Source organism: Gallinula chloropus (genome assembly GCF_964237585.1).
Source record: "Gallinula chloropus genome assembly, chromosome: 2".
In the NCBI taxonomy this organism is placed as follows: Eukaryota; Metazoa; Chordata; class Aves; order Gruiformes; family Rallidae; genus Gallinula; species Gallinula chloropus.
Window position 1 is genome coordinate 50,473,013 of NC_140086.1, and position 25,952 is coordinate 50,498,964.

Genomic DNA, 25,952 nt, shown 5'->3' on the forward strand with positions numbered 1-25,952 from the left:
GCGCGCTTGTAACGGTGACCACAGGAGCGACTGACAAACCTTAACGCGCGACTGGATTTTTATCCCAGCAATGGCAGGATAACAAATTTAATCACCCTCGGCTTTTCTAAAGTGTGTTCGAATTCTGAAAGCACTCCTGCCCTTAAACAGCACGGTGTCTTTTAAAGCCCCATATGGGGTGACTTACTCTGTACTGACTCACTGTTTATTGTTCTTCCAACAGCGTTTTGTAAGGCTCGGGAGCTTCGTAGCAGGCAAGCCTCTTAAACCGGGTTGCGTAATTTTAGCCATTATGAGTTATGCACAGCAATAACCAGGATAATAGAGGGAGAAAAGCTGTGCTTTTACTGCAGGCCATTTTTTCAGAGTTCCTCTTCCAGACAGAGCACAAGGAGAAATCATCTTTTATTTTCTCAGTGCACTTTCCCATTTTTCATTCCATTAGTATTTTTCTCTAATGTTTTTGTCTACTGCAGTTCATGCAGCAAGCAACCCTCTCTTTTTCCTTCTATTCCTTTCACTTTAACAGCTCTTGCACTTACCTATTTTTAGGGGGGTTGCAAGTACACAAGCACACACAAATAAACACATCTCCTTATTTGATATGCCTTTCACTTGGGGTTCAGCCTACATTTTCTTCTTAGGTTCCCAAGCTTCAAATTATACAAAGCACTGAAAAATAGTTCATATATATTAGTTTCTTTGGTGTCAGGTAGAAACTAAGAAGAAATCTATGAGCCCTCCAGTGTGCCCATCTCATCACAAAAGCAATTAATTCAACAGAGATTTCTTCCAGTGGTAGCACCAAGACACTGAAAAATAAGAAGGTGAAGAAATGCTGGCAAATCTAGTGTCATAGATCCAAGTACTGTCTTATCATCATGATGAGTCACAGCATCATATGATGGAGATGCCAGGAGATAACCACATTATGTTTGGGTAACAACTCTGTACTGAAAAGGATGAGTGACAAAAGCATTTATAATGATGATTTTTCCTTGTAATTAGAAGCAGGACATAATCCCCTTTGGTTTCTTTCTTTCTTCAAGGCTTGTTTCTTTCTTCACTGAGACCAGCTGACAGGACTGCACAATGGTATTTTCTATAGCTAGGTTGCAAGGTGGTCCAGTTATTCCTGAGGACCAAGGTGTAATCAAGCACTGCATCCACCTTCAGGGAATTAGTTCACTGGGTTTTTTGCTTGGAATCCAGAGCTAGGTTGGCTGCTGCCATGTCCCCTTATGATGTATGTTTCAGATGGTGTGGTTTTGTTTGAGGATAACTATGCCCTTTCCACTGACTATAGGAGGAGAGCCCTGAGTAGAAACTCAACGTTTATATGACTGAAGTTTTGACATGAATAACCATACTGCTCCACAAATGCTATGGGTCTTAGTGAAGTCAGGTCAGTGGTACACAGCAAGTACCAGTGCTATTGTCCAGTTTCATGTGCATAGAAGTCTGTCAAGCTGTTTGCTTAAAATCAAGTATGTCCACGTATAAATTGAACTTTCTGTGGGTCCCTGTCATGGTTTAACCCAGCAGGCATCTAAAACAGCTACATTGCCATTTGTTCACTCCCCCTGCCTCTGCAGTGGGGTGGGGGAAAGAATTGAAAAGAAAATGTTGAGGTAAAGGCAGTTTAATAGGACAGAAAAGGAAGAGAATAATAATTATAATTATGATGATGAAAGAATATAGAAAACAAGTAATGCACAGCACAATTTCTCACCACGTGCTGACCAATGCCCAGCTAGTTCCTGAGTTCATCTCCCAGCCAACTCCCCCATGACAGAGCATGACACCATATGGTACGGAATATCCCTTTGTCCAGTTTGGGTCAGCTGTCTGGCTGTGTCCCCTTCCAGCTTCCTGGGTGCCCCCCACCTTCTTGTTAGCAGGGCAGTATGAGAAGCTGAAAAGTCCTCAACTGCTTGACAACAACTAAAACATCTATGTGTTATCAACATTGTTCTCATCCTGTATCCCAAATGCAGCACTGTACCTGCTGCTAGGAATAAAATCAGCACGATCGACAGTGAAACCAGGAAGGAAAGTCACAAATGAAAAATACTGATTTCACCTACCATAATAATAAAAGCCTTAACATTTTTGCCTGGATTTGGTGTTGGAATGTGCTTCCATAAGCACAGCTATGGCTGAAATGCAGATGCATGTGACAGTGTTGTAGTGCTTGTTGGTGCCAACCAGGGTTGATTTGTGCATTGCTGTTACAAAACATTCACAAAACCCCCTACAACAGTATTCCCCACTTAAGCACAGGACTCATTTTACCTGTACAAAAAAACAGACTTTTGTTTTTCAACCAGGTTCCTGGCTTTAAGTTTCTGAAAGCTGCAGTTATAGTTTTAAAAGACTGCTTGCTGCATGCATTTCCTACAGCTGGGAGTGCCCACATACCATTAACACAGAAGGAAATCCAACAGAAGTGTTGCAGGTTATACCCAAAAGCATCATTTCAAACACACAGGGGAATTCTCCAGCAGAGTTCATTATGTAGGTATACATAATGAGCAAAAGCCTTGGTCATGCAGCTGGGTTATACACTCAGCAAATGCAAAGGACCACATGGAACAACCACTGATGTCCAGATTGGGAAGCCATTCCACTGAATCTAATCCCTGCTCGAGACAGGGTAGTCCCTTTGTTCCCATTTCAGCCCCTTCTTCTCCAAGTTGCACCTGGTCTTGCTGCAGCCCACCCTATTACTCCACTCACCTTTAGCATAGAGATAAATTAAAAGATATGATGCTGGAGGCTGAAATTTAGGAATTTGCAGCAGAGTCTTTGGTTTTCAGCAGACAATAAATTTGTTGTGCTTTGTAAATTACTCCAAACGGTGTCTCTTGGATGCAGCCCTGAGCAACTTCTGGTTTACCTGTCTAGAAGGTTTGGCTCTATCACAGGAGAAATGGGGACACCTATTTTAGGCAACAAAATACCACCTACAGCTTCATGGCCAGGGGAATCCCTCACACTGAGAAGACAGACATAGGATATATGTATTTACTTGCATCAGTAGGATTTTATAATATGCCCTTCACAGGCCTGAGGTGGGAACTGTAGAGAAAACGTAAACTTTATAGCTGCAGGGAGTAGATAAGGCAGTAATTTGCCTTGGGCAACTGCAGAGAGGAAAGGGTCAGCCATAGAAAATATCAGCAGTCAGGAAGGGCTCTCCAGAGCTCACTCTAGATCTGAGAGGAGGAACTCAGCACAAAAACCTGCCTATGGCCTGAGTTAAGCTGGGATGTAGACATGGGTGTTTGGATTTGGGTCACTTGCTTATGCAGAAAGCATTTTCTGCTAGAAACTGATACATCAGAGGAAGTTCATCCCAGCCAAAGTTACGTTGAAGGGTTTCAGCTCAGCTGTACCACTGTCTTCACAAATAAGGAGGAGGCCAGTGCTCAGTGCTGAGTGCGTGAGAGGGCTCCGAGGGGAGCAGGAGAATAGGCAGGAAGGGGTGTGGAAAGCTATCTTATGACTAATTGCTGTTTGCAGCTGCAGATAGACACGTGCTTAATTATCTGCTATATGCATGCAAATTTGGTCTGCTGTCACTAGAGTCCAGATGTTCCCTTCCATTATACCAAGTACAGCAAACAAAAGGAAGAGGGTCAGAGAGCAGAATAAAAGGGGACAGGAGTGGCAGCTTCGTGCTGTTTTTCTTCTTGTCACGTGCTAGGCCTGGCCTACCATTTTTCTGAACTCCCCAACACAGAGTGGTGAGTTCATAGGCTGAGTGGAGGTGAAGCCTGGGAAAAGCTGTGAGAAAAGATGTTCCTCTGCCAGCTCCTCTCCCTGGGCAATAGCTGAAAAGGGGAACAGGCAGGCACCCAGCCCTGCCACAGGCAGGAGCTGCCCAGGAGCACAGCACCGAGTCTAGGGTGGGAAGGGAGCAGTGGCTGGGCTCGTTGACACCACCATGTAGCCTGAAATTGCTGAGGCAAGCTAGCCATCATCACAGTTTCTAGCTAGCTTCTCTCCAGTAGACATTTTCCTTAACAGGGGTAAATCCTCTCAGCAGTGTTAAGGCTTATTTTTCCTTGCATACCTTTCCTTCTTCAACTACAGTCTTTTTCTTTCCATCCATCCTCTAGGCTCACATCTGTTCTTTATGTAATTTTTTTGTACTGATTAAAAAATGAGTGTTTCTTTAACAGAAAGTTATTTGAAACATTAATTCTGTAGCAAAGTGTTTTTCAGAAGATCTCTGCATTGTGTTAACACCATCTAAAAACAAGAGGCAACATAAACAAGACTAGATCCTTTTCTCCTATCAGCCTTGATCAGGGAACAATAGGGCTGTGTTGATTTATACTGATCATGTACCTGGCCTTTATTCTGTTTGATGGCATTCAGTGTCTCTTTGGAAGATTTAACCTATTCATTCCATTTTAATTAAATAACAATGATGATCATTAGTGGTTTTGTGGGGTCTGTTTCCAATTAGATTTGTTCTGAGTATATATGTCATGTTGATTTATCTTTTGTGATAAATGCAATATACCCAGTGGTCACGTGTCCTCTTCAGTGGCTGGGCAATGGGGACATTTCCTTCCTTTAGCAAAGCAATATCAAGTTACAAGAATCTGACTAAATACAACTTATCAGATCAAAATTTGGTCATGCTCTTCTGCTTATGGGGATAATGAAATTCTCTCAAGGGTTTTCTTCTCTTTGAGCCTGGCAAAGGCATGGTGGGATGACTGCAGTTACCTCTGATGTCGAGTAGCGTGGGAAAGGGCTGAGCCCAGGAGGGTTTTTCAGGGGTTCAGGCTGGCCAGCTCACAGATGGTGGTCTGACACCAGCCCTTGGCACTGCCTTCATCACTGACCCTCATCAGGCAGAACAGTTTGTCTGCTGGTCTCCTTGCTTCCACCCCTACTGCTGATGCAAGTACCCTTTGTGTAAAGTTCCCATGTTTGTGTATTTGCATTAAAAGGGTTATCTTAGGTTTTCTGAAGATTACATAACAGATTTAATCTGCAATAACAGTTCTTTATAAACATTGGCAATATTTTAGGATACATTCTCCATGAACGGTATGTAAGTTTCTCTGCTAATTCTAATAAGGTGTGTGAGCCAAAGTCCTGTGAAGCCATTAGCTCTTTCCACCTAAAGCCGCTGAACTTTGGATCACGCCTGCTATTTTCTTGGAGAATTGCCCAGAGCACCTTTAGCTTCTTTACTGCTTAGGTTACTGTCCCCAGGGGTAGGTCATTATCTTTGATTTAACTGAGCACAGCAAAGAGAAAGTTACAACTTCATTACTGATTTGAAACCTTGCTCTCAGGTAAATTCTATTAGTCCAAACCCTTGCCTTAGCCAGAGGAATCAACATCAGGTGATCAGAAAGTATTCAGAAGGATCTAGAATTAAGATCTACAGCAGGTACTATTACCTAACCACATCAATCCTCTATTCAAAACCCAGATCTGAACATTTCTTTCTGGATTGAAATTCTAACAGTCTTCTTCCATATTTATTTCTAAATTAGTGACATTCTTATGAATGTACTTATTCATTCTTAACAGTGCACAGTCCTCCTGTGACAGGAATCTTAGACCTAGACTCCCGCACAATAGAGAAATCTGTTGCTGTTCCCAGTTTAAATATAACTGAGCAGAGACAAAAGATCATGATGTCAACTCTCTGTCTCTCTGTTCTGTGCAATAATGCAGCAGTGCTCAATCTGTATCAACAGGCAGGTGACATCTTAACAAAGAAACCACATCTCAAGGAACATTTCACAGATGCTTCACGTTTGGGACAACCTGTAGGAAACACTGAGGTGCAAAGTAACAACAGGGGGGTGTTTAAAAAAATCTTACATGTTTTGAATGCTATCAGCTGCCAGCCAGAAAGACACAGTATATGAACAGCAGGCCATAGATTGGTTTCATTGCTGCAGAGGATCACCAGAATTGACAGAGAGAACATAAAGACTCATTGGCTATTTTGCTTGCAATTTATTAAGACTCAGGATGCTTCCTTGCAGCTCTGGCAATGACCAGTCTCTTGCAGTTTTGAAATGTCTGGGCCAGCTGCACAAAGGAGGTTTATGCTTATGCCTTGCTTCAGTGAATCTATAACATTTATTATGGCATTATCCACTTTAATGTAAAGTAGTTCCTTTTGCCAGGGACATCCATTTAGTGTATTTTTAGAAAATACAGACAGATTTACAGAAGACTGGACTATTGAGCCCTAAATTTCCTTACATCATTGCAGAAAGATGCATACAGTTTTTTTTTTTTAAATGAGGAAAGAAGAAAGAGAATGGTAGGAGGCACAAAGCATGGCAAGAGTTCATTACAAAGCACTAATGCATTTAAACTGGTTTCAGTAAGACAGCATCTTCCAGGCTATTTTATATGAAGCAGAAAGAAAGCAGAAGGGAGAAACCCACCCCTCCACCCTGCCCTGTAATCCACAGAGGGCTCCAGAAGAAACAAAACTGCATCAAGAGGCAGGGATAAAATGAAATGGTTCACAGGTGACTCCAAACAAGTGGTTACAAAACCAGAGAAAGTTAACTTACCTAATTTGTTTTGCTGCTGACAGAAGGTTGATGGCTGTGGATTTTACATGGCAGCTTTACAGTACCAAAGCACAGACCTTTGTGCCCAGATACAGGATGTCTGTTAAGAAGTTTTACTTGGAAGGTTTTCTTTTTAAAATTTAAGTTACAGTATTGTTTATAAGCAGTGAGAAGGAAAACTTATTGTATATATATGCTTTTATTTCCCTACAGTGAACATATGTTTCTTTCTACAGTGCTCTGTGATCTATTTCATTTTATTTTCCTGCTGTTCTCAGTGTTAGACTTCCTAACACTTCATTTGAGCTCCCATTAATCTGGACATGTTTTGTAATTATAATACATGGAACTCAGAGACCTTGGTGTCATCCACCTCAGATAACACAATCCTATTAAATCTAATCCAAATTAACTACAGGAGAACTTTGCCCTTGAAATTTATGTGGACAAGAGAGAGATTTGGTGCTAGTGATATCAATGTGGCTTAGTCTGGAGAGGAAATCTTCTGCTCTCCACATTTAATTCAGATGAGCTGTTAGGGCAATCCAAACACACTGCTAAAGAGCATGGGTTTTTAGCCATGCATTTAGGGAGGTGATTGTGCCCCTGTATTCAGCATTGGTGAGGCCACACCTCGAGTGCTCTGTCCAGTTCTGGGCCCCTCACCATAAGAAGGACATTGAGGTCCTGAAGGGAGGTTGTAGAGAGGTGGGCGATGGTCTCTTCAGCCAGGTGACAGGAGACAGGACAAGGGGAAATGGCACAAAGCTGCACCAGGGCAGGTTTAGATTAGATGTTAGGAAAAAATCCTTCACTGAAAGAGTAGCCTCTGGAACAGGCTGCCCAGGGAGGGGGTTGAGTCACCTTCCCTGGATATGTTTAAAAAAGGGTAGATGAGGTACTTAGGGATATGGTTTAGCATAGGATGGGAAGGGTTGGACTCAATGATCTTAAAGGTCTTTTCCAACCTTGTGGTTCTGTGATTCTCAGTGTACTGAATACTATATTAGATCCTTTGTCATTACACTTTTCAAAACTTCCCTCAGAAGCTTGAACTTCAGAAGGTACAAACCATATAGCAAGATCTTGCCAGCAGACACTAACACATGCATTCCTTTGTTACTAGTGCTAATTTTAAGGTGAAGGAAACAAAATGCAAGCTGGAATACCTCTGCATGCTTGAACACAAGCCATGAGGAATAAAGCAGACTTAGAAAGGATGACTGGAGTTTATTTTTTTTACCATTGAAAAATATTAGTATTTCTTAAAGGCTTGATTAGCAAATAGTAAAGATGACTAGAGAATAAAAATTACTGGAAAAGCCTCTCCTGTGGCACTTACTTTTATTCTAACTCAGAAATTGACAGATAGGAGTGGGTCATCTGAAATGCTATAGGCAAGGAGTTAAATAGTCCATGGAAGTCCATTGTCAAGTGGCAACACTCAGATGGTGAAAGCCTTGGAGATACTAATTATAATAATAATAGCTCCCATGACAGAGTGCTTACCCAAGCCTTAGATTGCTATTTATTCACACCTTAACAAAAGATTTTGTCATTTTTGGTCTGCTGTGTTGGTGGAATTGTTTATTTTGACTTTAACAAAGATCTTTTCTGGTGAACCTGAAGAGAAGGAATCTTCACAATTGAAATTATGTTTAACATTCTATGACTTGAAATGCTTGAAAATTCAGGTTCTTTTTCAGAAGATAACTGCCATGTGAGAAAATTCAGAATATTCTAAGCACAGAACAGACAATGCATGAATTCAGTGTGGGTTTCTTCAATGATAAGAATTCTTCATCAGACTAATCCAAACAGGACAATTTCTTTCCTCATGTAAAGATTATCCACTGGCTTTTCAGGATCAAAGCTTTTTATTAGGTGTTTGTCAGTCTGTTATAGATTTATCTGTGTTAAAGAACAAAACTGAAAGCCCAGTTGGCTTTTATTGATTGTTCCAACAGTGTGTGACAGCCTGACTCCATGGCAGTGGCAAAACTGGAGAGGCTAGAAGGGGGGAACAGCAACCAAGAACCTTAAAAACCAGAGAGGCTTTTCTACTTTTTTGTTATGCATTATGATTGTACTGGAATTAACACTTACTAATCAGCCAGGTTGCTGATGACACAAAACTGGGAGGGGTGCTTGACACACCAGAGGGCTGTGCTGCCATCCAGTGAGATATGGACAGGCTGGAGAGTTGGGCAGGGGGAAATTTAATAAAACATAACAAGGACAAGTGTAGGGTCTTGTATCTGGGGAAGAACAACCCCAGGTAACAGTATAGGTTGGGGACGGATCTGTTGGACAGCAGCGTAGGTGAGAGGGACCTGGGGGTCCTGGTGGACAGCAGGGTGACCATGAGCCAGCAATGTGCCCTCATGGCCAAGAAGGCCAATGGCATCCTGGGGTGTATTAGAAGGGGTGTGGTTAGTAGGTCAAGAGAGGTCCTTCTACCCCTCTACTCTGCCCTGGTGAGACCACACCTGGAATATTGTGCCCAGTTCTGGGCCCCTCAGTTCAAGAAGGACATAGAACTCTTTGAAAGAGTCCAGTGCAGGACCACGAAGATGATTAAGGGAGTGAAAGATCTTCCTTATGAGGAAAGGCTGAGGGAGCTGGGCCTCGTTAGCCTGGAGGAGACTGAGGGGTGACCTCATCAGTGTCTATAAATATGTATACAGTGAGTGTCAGGAGGATGGAGCCAGGCTCTTCTCAGTGATGTCCAGTGATAGGGCAGGGAGCAATGGGTGCAAGCTGGAGCATAGGAGGTTCCATGTGAAGGTAAGAAAAAAACTTTTTCACTGTGAGGGTGACAACACTGGAACAGGCTGCCCAGAGAAGCTGTGGAGTCTCCTTCTCTGGAGACATTCAAAACCTGCCTGGACATGTTCTTGTGTGACCTACTCTAGGTGATCCTGCTCTGGCAGGGGGGGTTGGACTAGATGATCTCTTGAGGTCTCTTCCAGCCCCTAACATTCTGTGATTCTGTGATTCTAACTTACATTTGCTGAAGTCTTTATGCATATTTTCATTTCTTCTTGTCAGCATTAAAATTACTTCTGATAAAATCAGATGGAAGGGAATTGAAATCCAGGACTTGCTCCGGGTTGTGATGCAAAAATCTTCAGCATGTTCCCTTTTTCTGAGGGGGGAAGTGAAGCAGGAAAAGGCTTTTTTATGACTAGGGAAAAATCTGCCTCAGAGAACAGTCTGGTGGGCACAAGATATGAAATGTTACTAGATAATTGCCTGATAAAATTTAACTGTTCTTCCTTTCTCCTTGTGGAATTTTCCGGTGCCAATTACAGCCAATAAGTCAGCTGAGCATTTCCAAACTTTTCATCACTTGAATATTTGACAATCCAAAGGCAGGGCGCTTTATGCCTAGAAAGGATCCAGTTGTTGCTACCTGAAAAAATGATTTCCAAACCCCATCACCTCCAGGCCAATGGGTGTTTCTGTCCCACATGGCAGGCTGCCACACAGGAGAAGCTGTTTCTGCAGAGCATCTCTGGAAAGAGGACTCTGTCACTTCATGCCAGTCCTCAGCTCCCTCAGAGGCCTCAACCCCAGGATGCTTTCACTGCATTCCATTGGCTCCAAAACTCCAGCTCTACAGCTAAGAAACCTCTGCATGGACATAGATTTGTAAAAGAAAAAGCAACACAGACTTTGATGTGAACAGCTTCCTGAGCCTTTTACCACTCTGCAAAGCTATAAAGCACCTGCAAAGTTGCAAACAATTGATAAGGGATTAATGACCAAAGCCATAAGGGCTATTAGTTTGCCATCTTCTATTAATCCAGCTAACACCTCACTTCGAACACACTGAGGACACGCTGCTGCGCCTTGTGTAAGGCAGCAGTGGAAGGCGGGAGCAAACATTGCATTAGGAGGGAAGGAGGGTTCGGTGTTGGGTCCAGTCCTGTTTAATATCTTCATTGACAATCTTGATGAGGGTATAGCATCCACCCTCAGCAAGTACGCCGATGATACAAAGCTGGGAGGATTGGCTGACACGCAGGAACACTGCGCTGCCATCCAGCGAGACCTTGACAGGCTGGAGAGCTGGGCTGGTCCCTTCCAACCCCTAAGATTCTGTGATTCTGTGATTCTGTGATTCTGTGATTCTGTTTGCATCGCTGCCTACTCCCACCTAGGACCAGGTGTAGAAAATGTTTTACTTCTGCAAAAGAGGGTTGCCATTAGGGAACTGAAAATTAAAAAAAAAAGAGGTAACCATCAAAATTCTGCTTCTGAATGATCGTGGAAGAAGAAGCCATGTCAAGTCTATTCAGTTCAGCCCTGTATTTAGAAAAATAAAGCAAAGTGGGTGCCCTGCCCTCCTCCATGGGTCACAATCAGGTACAGAGTAAAGATACAAATGTCAAGAAAACAGTTTATAATAATAGAATCATAGACTCATCATGGTTGAAAAAGACCTTCAAGATCAAGTCCAACTGTCAGTGCTACACCACCATAACCTCTAAACCATCTCCCAAAGTGCCACATCTACCTGTTCTTTGAATGGGTCCAGGGATTGTGACTTCACCAGCTCCCTGGGCAGCCCATTCCGATGCCTCACAGCTCTTTTGGTGAAGAATTTGTTTCCTAATATCCATTCTGAACCTCCCCTGGTGCAACTTAAACCCATTCCCTCTTGTCTTGTTGCTAATTATTAGAGAGAAGACGCCAATACCTGCCTCACTACAACTTCCTTTCAGGTAGCTATAGATAGAGTGATGAGGTCTCCCCTCAGCCTCCTCTTCTCCAGGCAGAACAGCCCCAGCTCCCTCAGGCTTCTCTGCACCCTCTCCAGCACCTCAATGGCTCTCCTATACTTCAGCACCCAAAACTGCACACAGTACTCGAAGGTGCGGCCTCACCAGGGCCTAGTACAGGGGTAAGATCACCTCCCTATTCCTGCTGGCCGCGCTGTTCCTGATGGAGGCCAGCAGGCCGCGGGCCTTCTTGGGCACTCTGCTGGTTTAGCCCTGCGATTCATGCTGCACGACTGTAGCAGGTGCAGCTGCTGTTCCCAATATAGCATGTCTTCAGTCAGGAGAAAAAAAAACAAAAAGCCTATGAAGGAGACTTTCTGGCTCTGAAGATTACAAGAGAAATGACTCTCGGAGGTTTTTATATAACCAAATTCTAATAAGCAGAGATAATGGACTCCTGCTTATTCAGGCAAATCAGCTTCTTAAAGCTACAGAAATATTTGCACAAAGCAAGCAGGATTTAGCAGCCTGTAAAGAGGAGGGGAAAAAAAAGAAACAACAAAAGACATAACAGGTTGAAAGAACCAAACAAGAAAAATAGATTGTTTTAAAACATACGGCATTTATTTGGCCCCAGAATTCCTAGCATTGTAACAAACTCCCAGAGTTTCACTCCTTAAAGTGCTTCAAACTCCATTATATTATTATTACTTTTAACATTAATGTACATTTCTGTATAAACATCAATCCAAAGACATTTATATTTTTATAAAATTATTTATATTAGTGGATCAAATTTGCTCTCAAGATGGCCAGCATTAAGCAACTTTCCAAAATGAAGACGCTGAAGCTACTAAAGTCTGTGCTGCTGCAGGTGAGAGCAGAATTTGGCCCAGTAGGGTATATACAATTATATTTTCTGCATGTATTTCAAAAGGCACAACATATTACCTTAGAAATCAGTAACATTTAAAAGGGAGTTTTATCAAAGCAAAGACTTTGAATTTGCTTTGGTGCAGTCCACACCCAGAGGATGCATTTGCTCACTAGCCATTCTGAGTAACCAGCCTGCTGACAGCGACACCGTGATTGGCAAAAGAGGAACCCCATGTTGCACGGACTCACACAGTACTTCAGCAGATCCAACCTGATGTGTATACTACTGCAACAGCCAAGTTACTTCACCGGGCACCCATGCAAGTTCACTACACCATGAACCTCTGAAAAACTCCTGGTGGAGACATGTTTGTTATTAACATTCATATTCCGAAGACAGCCAATAAATGGGTCTTTAACTGGGAGCCATGGTGTGTCCAAATTTGCTGCAAAACAAGGTAGAAAGATCAAGTTAGTAAAATGATAATGATTTTTAAAAATATTAATTACAGCAAGGCTTTCAAAAGAGTGGGAATGGTACAGGACTACATGCATCATCTGGACCTTTGTTTTGCAAAGGAACAAAAAGCCAGCAGATACTTCAAAAAATAAGAAACAATCATATTACCTGGAATTTTGCCAAAGTAGAGTGGCTGATGGACACGTCTAGAAGATAGAAGTCCAGTGGTATAGTTATGCTGTGTATCCACCTTTAGCTGCACCATGTTGTCCTTCTGAGAGACTGCAGAGAAGCAGATAAATGAATACCCCTTCTCAACCCTATAAAGAATCAACTAGATATGGCACTGTTTTTAAGCATCTGTCTTGAAATTTAACTCATAAAAAAGATTTTAATTCAAAGTCACATTGACACATCTAGGTCTTCTGGGGGTAAACATGGCCCAAAACCCTGTCTTATGTAAAGCCTTGAATTAACACAGGACACTTGTTTGTTTATTTATTCTAAAGAGTATTCTCAGGTTAAACAGAAGTGAAATGAAAGTGAAATTTGGGGCTGCAATGCTTTTTGCCCACCGTCCTTTCAACGTTTCAGACGAACTGGTACAACACAATGTACCTGCAATAGTATGCCACTGTCCATTAGACACAGGTTGCTTAGGTGTGACTGATGTCTGGAATTTTCCAGCTCCACTATTTCCAGCAGCAATGACCTGTAAAAAAGTCATATTTTAAGTATCCACAGCAAAGAAAAGAGCAACAGAAAAATAAAGTACTTTTAAGTAATTTGCTGAACTTGCAATGGCTGGGTTTCACCTAGTTTTAAAAGTCACAGTCATTGCATACATATTTCAGAAATTATTCTCCTCAAGAGGAAAGTAAGTTTCTCTAACAGGATCCCAGGAGAGGATATTTGACATTTTTTACAAGCCTAAATACATACCTTTGTCTCTCCCCCTCAGTTTTACAAAATTATTCTCTTGACAAGGCCTTTCCCCCTTTTCCTTTCCCTTTCCCAATCCAAACCATTCTGTGATTCTATGAAAAAGATGAATAATAAAAACAAGTTCCTTAATCTGGGAAGAGAAGAGCAAAGCGGAGGCTTTCCGAAGGTAGATAATCTCATGCTGGCTCAACCTGTGCTGTGAGACAGCAGGTTCTGTGCAGCACTGACAGTTTTCTATTCGATGTTTCTACAGCAGCAGCCATGAGAGTTTGGTAATCCAAGACTCAGATTCTGAAGCTGCTACATTATGAAAAAGCAGCAGTGATAATAATCACCACCGTGGCCCAGAAAATGCTAACACAAAGCCCAACAGCTCAGGTTCTGTAACCGACGTGGTTACGGAGCTCCAGCAGTACAGCCACACAATGACTGGTGTAGGAATGGAAATAAGCTCCTGGGTTCTGTAGCCTCTGGCCAAAACCCAGGGGTTTTTGCAAAGCAAAGGCTCAGAAGCTTGAGAAAATTAAGACTGTGCCCTACTGCTAGCACTGTGAAGAAAGCATGGAGAAGCCAGTGTGCACACAATGGAAGCTGCAAAGAGGTTGAATGTTCAGTTTTTAATGCTATGGTTTTAAACAACTCTGAGGAAGTTGTTTAATGTTATATGTACAAACCTTGTAACACACAAGGCCAGACTTAAAGGTCAGAATTCCCCCTGATGAATGAGGGCAATACAGCTAAAATGGAAACATGGCCTGTACTTACCTTTCCTTCTTCCATGTAAACAGTCAAGTAGTTGTCTTGCTTGCTTCCAGCATGGAGGAGTATACCTGTTGAAGTCCTTGGTCGAATGGTAAATTCAATAGTAAAATCTAAACCCATCAGCAAATCACCTGTGGACAATTAAACAGTAGAGGAATGATCAGAGGAAGAAGGAACTGTAAAACCACATAAAAAAATAAAAGAAAAATCATTACACCTACAGCCTTAAGACATAATTCCATACACCATATCTCTACACAGCTTACCAATGGTGATATATCCTCCTTCATTAAAGAAATAAATTCCTGCGTTCTCGGGTTCATCCAGACATGGAAGTATGTCTTTTTTTTCTTCAGGTGCATTCAGGACTTTTCCATTCACCTTCAAATTCCTCAGGCAACCCTTGAAACTCTTCATTGGTATATTCTGAAAGTGTATTTCAAAATGTGAGTACTAAAGCATAATGGCATTTTTTTTAAGTAAGAATACCCTTTTGTTCTGTTGGACTGTTGAAAGCCAACTGAGACTAAAGGCACCTAGAAACCATCTCGGATGCAGTGGAAAGGGATTCCAACGTTTTAAAAAGGAGCTTAAATCATGAAAGTAACTGTTCATTTGTGCCAACATAACTCCTGCTTGCAGAACAGATACTTCCCAATGTCGTGTCAAAAAGACAACATAACAGGAGTTGTGAAACCTCAAGTACACCCTTCCCTTCCTAAGAGGCTGTTTATTTAAATCTGATTTTATAAAATGCCCGGCATCATTAACTGTCCAATTTTAAAAGTAATAGGAACCACACATATTTCAAATTAAAATCCAGTTATACATTCATAATTACTTAATGAGAAGGATCCCTTTGCTTCTCTACAGATTATCCCTTAGTCCATATTCTGTGGGGAGGGGATATTCCTGCAATTACAAATATGACTTCGGTCTTTTCTATTTTTTAAATAATAGAAAGGGAAACAGTATATGGTTGTCAGCAGTATCTCAGCAACACACATTGAAAATACAGGTCCAGCTGAGAACTGTGTGTACAGGTGAGGGGAAAGATCCCTAATGAATAACTGCAAACATCAGTCACAGATGGTGCTTGCTTGGTGCTTGGAAATATCCCCCAAACCTTCTTAATGTGGAAATCCTGTGTATTAACACTTTCACGTGTAACTAGTGCAACATGGGGAGTGTAGTGGGGGTACATGCATCAGTTATTTACCTTTCTCTTCAATGATGGCAGTGCTCCTACATAGATTGAAGCCTTAATGCTGATGGCAGAATTTGTTGCTAGTCTTCCATGCTGGGCTCTTAGACCATCAACAACAAGGTGGGCATTCTTCCCGTCTCTGCTGAACACCACCTTTGCAGGGTGCAAACATCACAGAATGTAAAACCTCAAGGCCAATGAAAGCCACTGGATATTTTTTTGTAAACATCATATTGTTGAAATATTTAAAGTGAAAATAACATGTTGTGACCAACAGTCCCTGTAAACGCTCTCGTAACAGAGACCTCTCAGCGACATGAACTTTCAGGCATATGAATTAACTTTAGATGACCAAAATAGAATTTCAAATAACTTGAAAATTCAGTAGGCTGTGCCTGCTGAATGCTGGTTGTGGTTTTACCTCAGTTCCTGTGCCATACTACTTACAGTGTGCCATTGCCCATCATTGTATTTAACACTGGTTTTGATTTTCATCCGTCTTCCTCCAGAGACAAGTGAAAAGACAAAACGTCCTTTTGAAATGTGGAGAGACATGTAAGAGTCCTCAGACTTTTCCTCCACGAAAACTATTAATCCCCTTGATGATCGAGTCCGCACATCTACAGAAAAATGTAACCTGGAGCGGAAAGCAAGCACATTGAAATACAGGTCTCTTCAGTTCGTTGCTGTATTCTTTCTGTTCTCCAGCAAAATGCCAGTGAAACTGCACTTGTGAAATGCAAAATAGCTTTTAGGTGGAATTGCAGTGTTCCCAATTGCCCACATTTCTGAATGTGAATGAAAGTTGACATATTCAGGCTTAGGACTTGGCAGCAATATGCACAGTAATTGTCTACCACATCCAAGTCAATCTACTCAGTCTGGGTAAATGTTGGCAAAGAAAAAAAAAATGCCTGTACTGTTAGAACCACTGTTCTGTTATGCACCCCCAAGACATAAACAAGAAGAAAATCCAAGCTCCTAGCAGCTAAAGATTCAAGCAACTTTGACAATTCAAGTATTGGACATTTGTATTACCTGTCTGTAGAGGACAGTGGAGGCAACATGTAGGACATGAAACTGTTGGGTGTGTTTCCAAGGAGGTACACTTCACTGCTGACATTTAACTGAGCTGGTAAAGTTGGGTTTTGCTGGTTTTGCACCTTAGCGGCTTTCAAATAATCAAGGTAGTTTCCATTCTGTACCTGTGAGACAGAACTGTAACATTTACTATGCATGAACATGACAAAAAGTTTTCAATCTACACATTTAAGACTTCCCACCTGAGAGACCCAACAGCCTTCTCTAAGTGACAGAGAAGCTGTTACCATTTTGGACAGGTATGGGTTCAAGACAGAACTTCAACACAGAAAGAACTTGCTTCAGATGGGAGATGCAAGGAAAATAGTAACATCTGCATCTCCATTCTACAAACTGTGGCTGTGCAGACAAAGCCTTGGTGTCAATATGGAGGGAAGGTGACAGTAAAAATAAGCATACCTTGGGCATTTTTACCCTGAGAGGATTTTTAAATTCTTTCAGCAGCAGCGGTTCAAGGTTCTCGTATTTGTGGCAAGCTCCGAGGGATACGCCAGTCTTTGAAGTATTAATAACAAGATTTTGAACCTTAGGGAGCTGATCCGCCCTAGAGTGATGAAAGCAGTAAGTGCTGTGACACAGGATTCCTTTTCTTTAGTGTAATCAGCAACGTATTGTAAAACTGCTCTGTACAAAATAGATTTCCCAGTGACATGATGCTAAAGTACCAGTTTCCATTTTTCGATGAAAAATGTAGGTTCAATGGTGTAAAAAGTATTCATAGATGCCCTGGTTCTACCCATTTCTCTTTGGCTACAGAAAAAACTCTGATGGTTTGCTCTCATCTCTTCTAAACAAAAGTATTTTTTGCTAAAAGCAATTTATTCTAAAAACCCAAATCCTGCCTCAACTGAATCAGATTTCTGGATCAGATTACAAATCTTTGCTGGTTAATTATGTATAACCAGAGGCAGATCAAAAATAAAAAAAAAAAGCTACCAACAGTATCTGCTAACTCCATGATTCAGCCTCTCCTTAAATGAGATGCTCTAATGAGATTTTTCAAAGGGCGAAGCCCACCACAACTTCATATGTAACTTTTGTATTATAGCTAAATTATCAGAAAGACACTCAAAACCAATTTCTTGTGTGCATAAATAACAATGTTAAGTAACTATAATTTTTTCAGTTGTTCAAGGTGTCTTTAATCAGTAAATTATAAAACATTTTACAACTAGAAAACCCCACAAAGCTCCTTTCCTGTGATTTTCTAGAAGAGTAGTAGTAGAGTTGGGACTAGAACCTAAAGTTCTTTGTTCAAGGCCAGGTTGGATGGGGCCCTGGGCAACCTTGTATAGATCCAGGCCTGGAGGTGGCCTTGCCTGTGGCAGGGGGTTGGACCTCTATGATCCTTGGGGTTCCTTCCAACCCAGACCATTCTATGATTCTATGATTCTTCAATTCCAGTCCAGTTCTCCACTTAATTGATCAGTCTAGCTACAACATTAATTCTCCATCTATTTTTGTATTAAAAGCAATTTTCCAAATTTGACTTCTGATGGGGAGGTTAATACACAAGTTACTTTCTTTTCTTGCAGTGCTTTAAGTGAAGATAGAACTTGCACAACCTGATCTAGTGAAAGAAGTCCTGCCCATGATTCTATGATAATTAAATCACAACACAGCATTTTTTGTAAACTGTATGTCTAATTTACTATCTTGAGTTCATTCTTTTAATCGAAGACTACTAAAAAGGTATGATGCAGGCTAAAATTTCATGACATCTGAACAGCAGATTTACATACAACTTGATGTCACATGTAATCTACCTGAATAAAAGAGTATTTTGGGGCAGCAAAATTACGCATTCATGAAGGCTTCACGCATGTAGAAGAAGAGCAATTTAGCAAAAAGTGATTTGAGTATGATGAAAGAAAGAAAACAGGCCAAAATGCATGAAACTAAAATCTTTCTAGGCCAAATACCTTTTTATAAAGATGTTTGAGATGCAACCTTCAAAATTACCTCCACCAAATTGTATAGGTATGGTTAACACCTGTGGTTCTGAGGAGCGAGCTGCTGATGATGCCAAGTTATCATCAACCTGCAGATGTGCTCTGAAACAAAATGAGTAAAAATAAACAAGAAATCTAAAGAAATAGTTATGAACCTAAATGAAATATATATATGTGTACATATATATAAAAAGAGAACCATTTGACGTGTTTTCTCATTACATTGTAATTATGCTAGAGCTTCATTAACTTCTGAGATGGTTTTCAGCGTGTGCTCATTGACCACTATGCAACTGCTCTGCATTTCAGTAGTAGACATTGAGCAAGAGCTGAAGCTAGTAAGTACTTCAGTCCTGGTTCTCCCAGTGCCACTGAAATTCATGAAAAATCTCTCATTGACAACTGTGGGACTGGATTTCATCCTCTGTGTCGAAACAGTGCACTTGACATGTTAGCAACACCTATCTAGTACACATAATATTAAGTTATAAGTCCCAAAGTTATGGACAATTATTCAAAACTTTCCACTCTAACACTTCTGTCATTTTATGTATTCCACAGAAATCAATATGATTTAGAAGCTCTTTGGTAAATTGCCTCTCCTGATATCTACATAACAGATTATTATTGAAAAAACACACAATATTAGCTTCTTCCCTGGGCCATTAACAATTTATGTTACAGTGATATATGTAAAAGGCTGTGGGAAGGGGAAGAGCTCCAGAGGTCCAGCCTGACAAGCAGTCAAAATGCACATGACCTATAAAAGACATGCACAGTGATGTACAGCTGAAGCATCACAGCTACCAACGTGCACACTCATAGACCAAAAATCTCTTTTTGCTTCATTATTTCAGTATCATTTACTAGTAGAGGTCATTTTTAGCTGTGTACCCAAAGAAAAGTCACACAAAAGTTTAATCTTTCTCCAAACACAATGTAAAAGAATCAGATAAATAAACTGGACTCACATGTTTCCTGTTTTCCTTACAATCACATAATGCAGTGACCCATCATCATATGTACTGTCCAGTTCAATTTCTGTCTCTCCCATCTTTGCAGTTAAAATGCCAGGTCTCAGAAAGATGGTAAGAATATCAGGCTGTAAAAGAATCCCACAAAACAATCAAGTAAATGCAAGTGCCTTTAGTCCTCCTTGATATTACCATTGAAACAGTTCTCAGTGGTCTCTTGTGGGAAAGAAGTTTCCTTACACTAAAACTGCATTTCCCAGTCATCTAGTACCAGATAAGACACCCAGTCCTGCACAATTAGCATAGTCCTTGTTTTAAAATACCTCTACACTCTGAATACCAAACAGTTATTTAAAATACTTGTTTAAATTATTTTTGCAAAAAGTGGAGGATTCAGTCCTCTACTTCTCAAATGCCTGGTGTGCTCTCACATCTTCACTCCTCCAGCCAGCAACAATGGGCTTCTGCTCCAACCTCCCTGCTTTCACAGAATTGTAGGAGTTGGAAGGGACCTCAAGAGATCATTGAGTCCAACCCCTGAGGGAACATAGCCAAAATATAGCCATATTGCCTTTCTTAGTATAATTGATCATGGTAACATTTCTGCATTGGCAGAATAGCAGTTTTTCCTGAGAAAATTTCCTGCCAACAATATTAGGCAACAATTATCTTACTGGGATGGTGGTGTTACAGTGTGTGACCTACCCTGTGGAGGACTCCAGTTCAAAGCTCAGTTAGTGGTCCAACTACTTGTTGATTAAGTGAAGAAATTACCAGAATGAGTTTGTAGGGCCTATGACATGCAAGATGATATGCTCAAAAGATGACTACATTCACCATTTCTTGACTTAAAATACAGGAACTGATGCCAAACTGACACAGTTCGAATAGACATGAGTGGTCCAGAAATCAAACCCAATCCCATATTCTGTGTGGAACATGTTTCATACCCGCACATTGTAGTACAAGAGTGTTCCAGTCGATGCTGTGGTCTGAAAGCCGAACCCGACTTGGAAATCCTGGGGAAATGGGAAACCCGCCGCACTCAGGCTCAGTGTTCCCTGCTTGGAGAAAGCTGCAGATCTGACAAGCTTGAAGAGAGATAACAGTGGTTTTGGTGATTTTCCTTTTAATCAGGAGAAACGACAATAACATCTACCCTACTCAACATAATTGAGACCAACTCCAGTCAAAACCAAGCACAAGGCAAACCGTAAGTACAGTTATTCCAGTACAGAACAAATTGGTTCTATCAACATTAACTATGATCTGAGAAACTAAAGGGAGATGAGGCTTGCTGAGTATAATGAGCTGTTCATCTCTAGCTACTCTTTGCACTGACATGATGGCTTTGAAAGTTTTCACATTTGGGGACACAAAAGTGAGCAGCCGGCGGAATGGTTCATAAGCATGGAGCTGTGCTGATAAGCTACATAACTGATACTGTGTGAGTCACAGGACAGAATATACCTGGGCACTCTTGAACTCAAAATGTCTAAATGCATGAGAAGTTTTACAGGTACAGACAGAGAATGAAGGTGAGACCCTTTCTGAACAGCCTTGGATACCACAAAAAAAGTGCAAATGATCACAAACGTTTGGTGCAATGCCATAGTAAAAAGGGCAAATCATAAAATCACAGAATGATTTGGGTTGGAAGGGACCTAAAGACCATCTAGCTCCAACCCCCTGCCATGGACAGGGACACCCTCCACTGGACCAGGTTGCCCAAAGCCCCATCCAGCCTGGCCCTGAACACTGCCAGCAAGGGAGCAGCCACGGCTTCTCTGGGCAGACTCAGCTTCTCTGGGCAGCCCGTGCCAGGGCCTCATCACCCTCACAGTAAAGGATTACCTCCAATAGCTAATCTAAATCTACCCTCCTTCAGTTTAAATGCAGTATCTCTCATTGTATCATTACACTCCCTGATAAACTGTCCCTCTCCACTTTCCTGTAGGGCCCTTCAAGTACTGGAAGGCTGTTGTAAGGTCTCCCCTGAGCCTTCTCTTCTACAGGCTGAAAAAGCCCAACTCTCTCAGCCTGTCTTTATAGAAGAGGTGCTCCAACCCTGCTCTGGGCTCACAGCTCCATACTTTTCTTATGCTGGGTGCCCCAGAGCTGGACACTACTCCAGATGAGATCTCATTAGAGTGGTGTAGAAAGGGACCTGCCTCAACCTGCATCATGGTCATCTGGTCATGCTATTTTTGATGCAGGCCAGGATACGGTTGGCTTTCTGGGCTGCAAGCACATATTGCCAGCTCATGTTGATCAATACCCCCAAGTCCTTCTCCTCAGGGCTACTGTCAATCCATTCTCCACTCAGCCTGGAGTTGTGCTTGGGATTGCCCTGACTCACATGCAGGACCTTGACCTTGGCCTGGTTGAACTTCATGCAGTTCTCTCCTGACTGTCAAGGTCCCTCTAGATGGCATCCCTTCCCTCCAGCCTAGTGTCACTGGCAAATTTGCTAATAGTGCACTTGAAGCCACTGGCCATGTCACCAGCAAATATGTTAAAACAGCACTGGTCCCAATACCAACCCCTGAGGAATGCCTCTCATGGGATAATGCACCATGTCAGCAGCAGTAAGTAGGAGCAGAAAGGTAGTTTTCATTTCTCTCTGCAGCATAGGTTAAGCCAATACTGAAATGTCACATTGTCCCATTTTAAAAAGAACATGGGAAAAGTCAAGCATGAAAATAATTGTAAAACAACCAGATGAGTGGAGCAATAGCTTCACACTGAGAGACTTTGGTAGAGATAGTCTGCTTAGTTCTTTCAAGAAAAAAGTGGGAGAGGTCACTTAATTAGGAAGCAGAAGCACCTTGGCAAGAAGAAAGATTCTGAGTAGTATTAAGTAACTAAGAGTTCTGGCCTGATTGATAACAGCAACTGGAGGCCAACAGGTTTACACAGTAAATATTAATTCTTAATTGTATACAGTATTAATTAAAAGGGGTGGGCTATGGGCTGGAGCAAGCTATCATAGCTGGAGTGGAGCCGCCTTTCTTTTATAGCCTCATACTAAGCCCAGTCATCACATGTTAACCTAATATAATTTTTGACCTAAGTAAAACATAATGGTCCAGGATTTGTCTACAAACCAGACTCTGCAAAACCTAGCAGAAAATTTTAAGGAACTTTGTTAGTCACCTTCCAGTCCTCTGAACATTTCTTGCTGACACCAAAAGTCTCATCAAAAGTAACAGCTGCAGTGTTGGGGTTTTTCACATTCTTCATGCAGCCCCGGAATGGGGGTGTGGATATATTAAAGCTGGTTTCAGAAAACAGAAGGAAGAAGAGTTCAGTAGCCTGGTATTTCAAAGCAATACACACCAGTACAGAAGCCTGTAAGTGCTGACAATGTAAGAAACAGAAAACCAGAACAAGAGCAATCTTTCTTGCACACACATACTTCATGGTGATCAAGCCCAATCTTCAGCATACAGTCCAACAAAGATCCCACCATTAGCCAAAAATCACAGACTGTGGTGGTTATTTTCATATCACACAAGATATGAGCTACAGAAAGAAATTGCCTAAGGAAAGAGTTTAGCTGGAGTCTCCATACAAAGCCTGTGTATTACAGCCTTTTGGTAGGTACTCACCGTTCCCGTAGAGAAGATGGGATTCCACCTAGGTAGTACTTATTGAAAAGGAAGACACTTACGCTGGCTGTAATATTAAAACTGACATGAACATTTTTCTTACTTCGGTCAAGCACCAAATGAATCTGAAATGGGGGAATAATGAGAATTACTTCACTTGGCAGAGAGAAAAAGCATTTACTGGATTAAAATTGCTTCCACAGAGCAGGACACAATGTTTGGGTTTGTTTGCCCTCCTCTTGCTTACTAGTGCCTTAAATTCAGAATAATTACAGTAGTTTAAAGGTACTTCGCAAAATTTGGGCATTTAGCCCAAGCAAATGCCTAAAGGAAAATGCTCTAGTATCCAAAGACAAGGTGAGGGTTTTTTTCCTCTGTAAGACTGTCCTAAAAACAACACCTCACCTAATATTCAGATATTGCCTTCTATTTGCAGTTGAAGGTTCAAGAGATGCTGCCTGATACAAAGACCAGGTCAGCCAGCTGGCTGGAGTTAACTTGACCCAGTAAGGTGTAAAGACTCCTTCCAGCAAACCCCGAGACCTACACTATTTAGTTGGAGATGTACTAACGAGAAATAGGAGAGGGAATCAACGTGGCAACCGAGGGTTTTAACTGTGTCTTTACGATTTCACTCTGCTAGTGCTACAAAACAGCCAGATTGAAGCTAAGTAGACAAGAAACAACCAAAAGGCTACAGAAAAAGCAAGCTCTCTAAAGATCAGCCTGGCCTGAAAAAGAAAAAACAACTTAATTTTTAAAAACCACAAGAAGATGTTTAGTTTCAGTAACATGTATTTTTACAAATAATAATCACTTGATCACTTAAAATGACATACTTTTTTATATGTTCCATCATTTATGATTTCACTGCTTTCAATGTCTTTTGGAGGCTGAGAGCCAACTTTGTATCTAAAAACTGTATGACCATCTTTAAGGAGCACACTGATGAACTCGTCCTGAAATGAAAAAAAACAAAACAACAATCACCAACACAATTAAACAGACAACATTCCATACATATTTCACTGTCATATGAAAAATTTTAATGAAGCTATCTAGTTGTTTCAGTAAAACTTTCTGGGGAAAAGATAAGACAAATAAGACTAAAACTTGTAATCAACCACTATTGGTTTAAACTGTTATAACCAGATTTGGTATCAGCTCCAGATGCATTCTCCAAATCTCTAGAGGACTTCTTGTCATTTCAAGAAGTCTGCTGACTTTTCACAGCACTGAGCAATTATCCAGAACATGTCAGAGTAATTGCAAACATGCCTATAATAATATTATTAGATAAGTAGTATCACTGTTGTCTTCAGCATCTTTATAGGTATAAGTCACCACGTCACTTTCTGAATCCCTCCTTACTCTGTTATCACCCATACCTAGATTTGGGAAGAGTACTCTTCCACTTTTGGAGGATTTCAATATTTCAAAATTGGTTTGATTCAAATCACATCCTCCTAGCCTGTCCCCAGTTCCGAAATCTCTGCGTGGCCTAATGGAGGAGCTACTTGGAAGAACTTTTTTCTCAGCCTTGACAAAGCAAGTATTCAGCAGCCACCACAGAATCACAGAATATCTCAAGCTGCAAGGGACCCATGAAGAACCATGGAGTCCAATTCCCCCCCGCCTTGCAGGACTACCTAAAACTACCTCTATGATGTTAAACATACAGCAGAATCTACTAACTTGCCACACAAACAAAAATAATGCTTTTAATTTATTACTAAATCTAGCACGTTACTACTAAATCTAAAATGTTCTCTGATCACAAAACAGATAGAAGCATTCCATAAATTACCCCTTCTGCTGCAAAAAACACAATGCCTTCATCTGCAGTGGTCTCAATTGTCTGCTCATAGCGTACTGGGGTGCGGGTATTTGATTCTTTCAACATGACACTGGCGTAACCGGTGCCTTCAAAATAGCTTTGGTCAGTCTCTTCTTTATACCTGTAATAATTCAATGTCAGATGTGAATATATGAGAGTAAGAACTATTACCACACGGACTTACTGTCATTGTAATATTAAGAAAGCTTACATTAATGCACTTGGTACAGGGCCACTAAAAGGGCTACATTCTGATCTAACTCAAGCAAAGAGAAAACCTTCCACTTGCCTGTGTTTAATTCGTGTATTCAGAGAGGAAATCATTAGAGACTGACTTTTTTGCACTTAATGTGACATTTACTTTAAAAAAGAGCTGAATACATTAGTCCACAATTGTGTGGCTATTACAACATTTAAATTGTTGGTCAGTGGACTGAAATTGCCATAGAAGTGAATCATGTCAACACTGAAGATTTTCTCTAAGAAATGTAGTAATGACCAAAAGTTGGAAAAAAAATCAGCAGATTAGCTACAGTGGTTAATTTCCTGGATGTCAAAGGACAAGAATTCATAGTGATCCAATCACAGAACTGTGAAAGGCTTCTCTGTTTCTGTCGTACCTTCTGCAGGGTTGTACTTCAGTGGTATTGAGATTAAACGTCCTCTTGAAGTTGTAAAGGCTGATAATGTGCTCATTTAGGTTGTCTAATTCAATGCAGCCTTCATAATTAGGATAGTCTAGCTTAGGGGGAGGCTGAAAAATAGTGTCACCAAAAACATCCCATCAACATCAGCTGACAAAATTTTACATTGACATTTAACTGCTAAGACTTACTGCAGATATTAAGATGACTGAGTTAATGACACTCCAAATATAATTATTATATCTTGGTATTTAATATCCAAATCATCTGATACCACCCCAGGAATA

General features: G+C 41.1%; 1 protein-coding gene across 1 annotated transcript in view; it reads right to left on the reverse strand.

Annotated features, from left to right (window-relative positions):
- Positions 1-12,091: 12,091 nt before the first annotated feature.
- LAMA3 (laminin subunit alpha 3) overlaps positions 12,092-25,952 on the reverse strand; it is a gene marked incomplete at its 5' end in the record, with an annotated part of 119,417 nt that continues 105,556 nt past the window's right edge. The window contains 17 exons of the mRNA XM_084260250.1: positions 12,092-12,618; positions 12,801-12,914; positions 13,251-13,344; positions 14,343-14,470; positions 14,606-14,765; positions 15,559-15,699; positions 15,994-16,183; positions 16,585-16,745; positions 17,047-17,191; positions 18,570-18,701; positions 19,571-19,701; positions 20,524-20,664; positions 22,730-22,850; positions 23,185-23,309; positions 24,024-24,143; positions 24,992-25,142; positions 25,642-25,775. Coding sequence (XP_084116376.1) covers positions 12,473-12,618; positions 12,801-12,914; positions 13,251-13,344; positions 14,343-14,470; positions 14,606-14,765; positions 15,559-15,699; positions 15,994-16,183; positions 16,585-16,745; positions 17,047-17,191; positions 18,570-18,701; positions 19,571-19,701; positions 20,524-20,664; positions 22,730-22,850; positions 23,185-23,309; positions 24,024-24,143; positions 24,992-25,142; positions 25,642-25,775 — 2,334 coding nt within the window. The 3' untranslated portion in view covers positions 12,092-12,472. The remainder of the gene's footprint in view (positions 12,619-12,800; positions 12,915-13,250; positions 13,345-14,342; positions 14,471-14,605; positions 14,766-15,558; positions 15,700-15,993; positions 16,184-16,584; positions 16,746-17,046; positions 17,192-18,569; positions 18,702-19,570; positions 19,702-20,523; positions 20,665-22,729; positions 22,851-23,184; positions 23,310-24,023; positions 24,144-24,991; positions 25,143-25,641; positions 25,776-25,952) is intronic.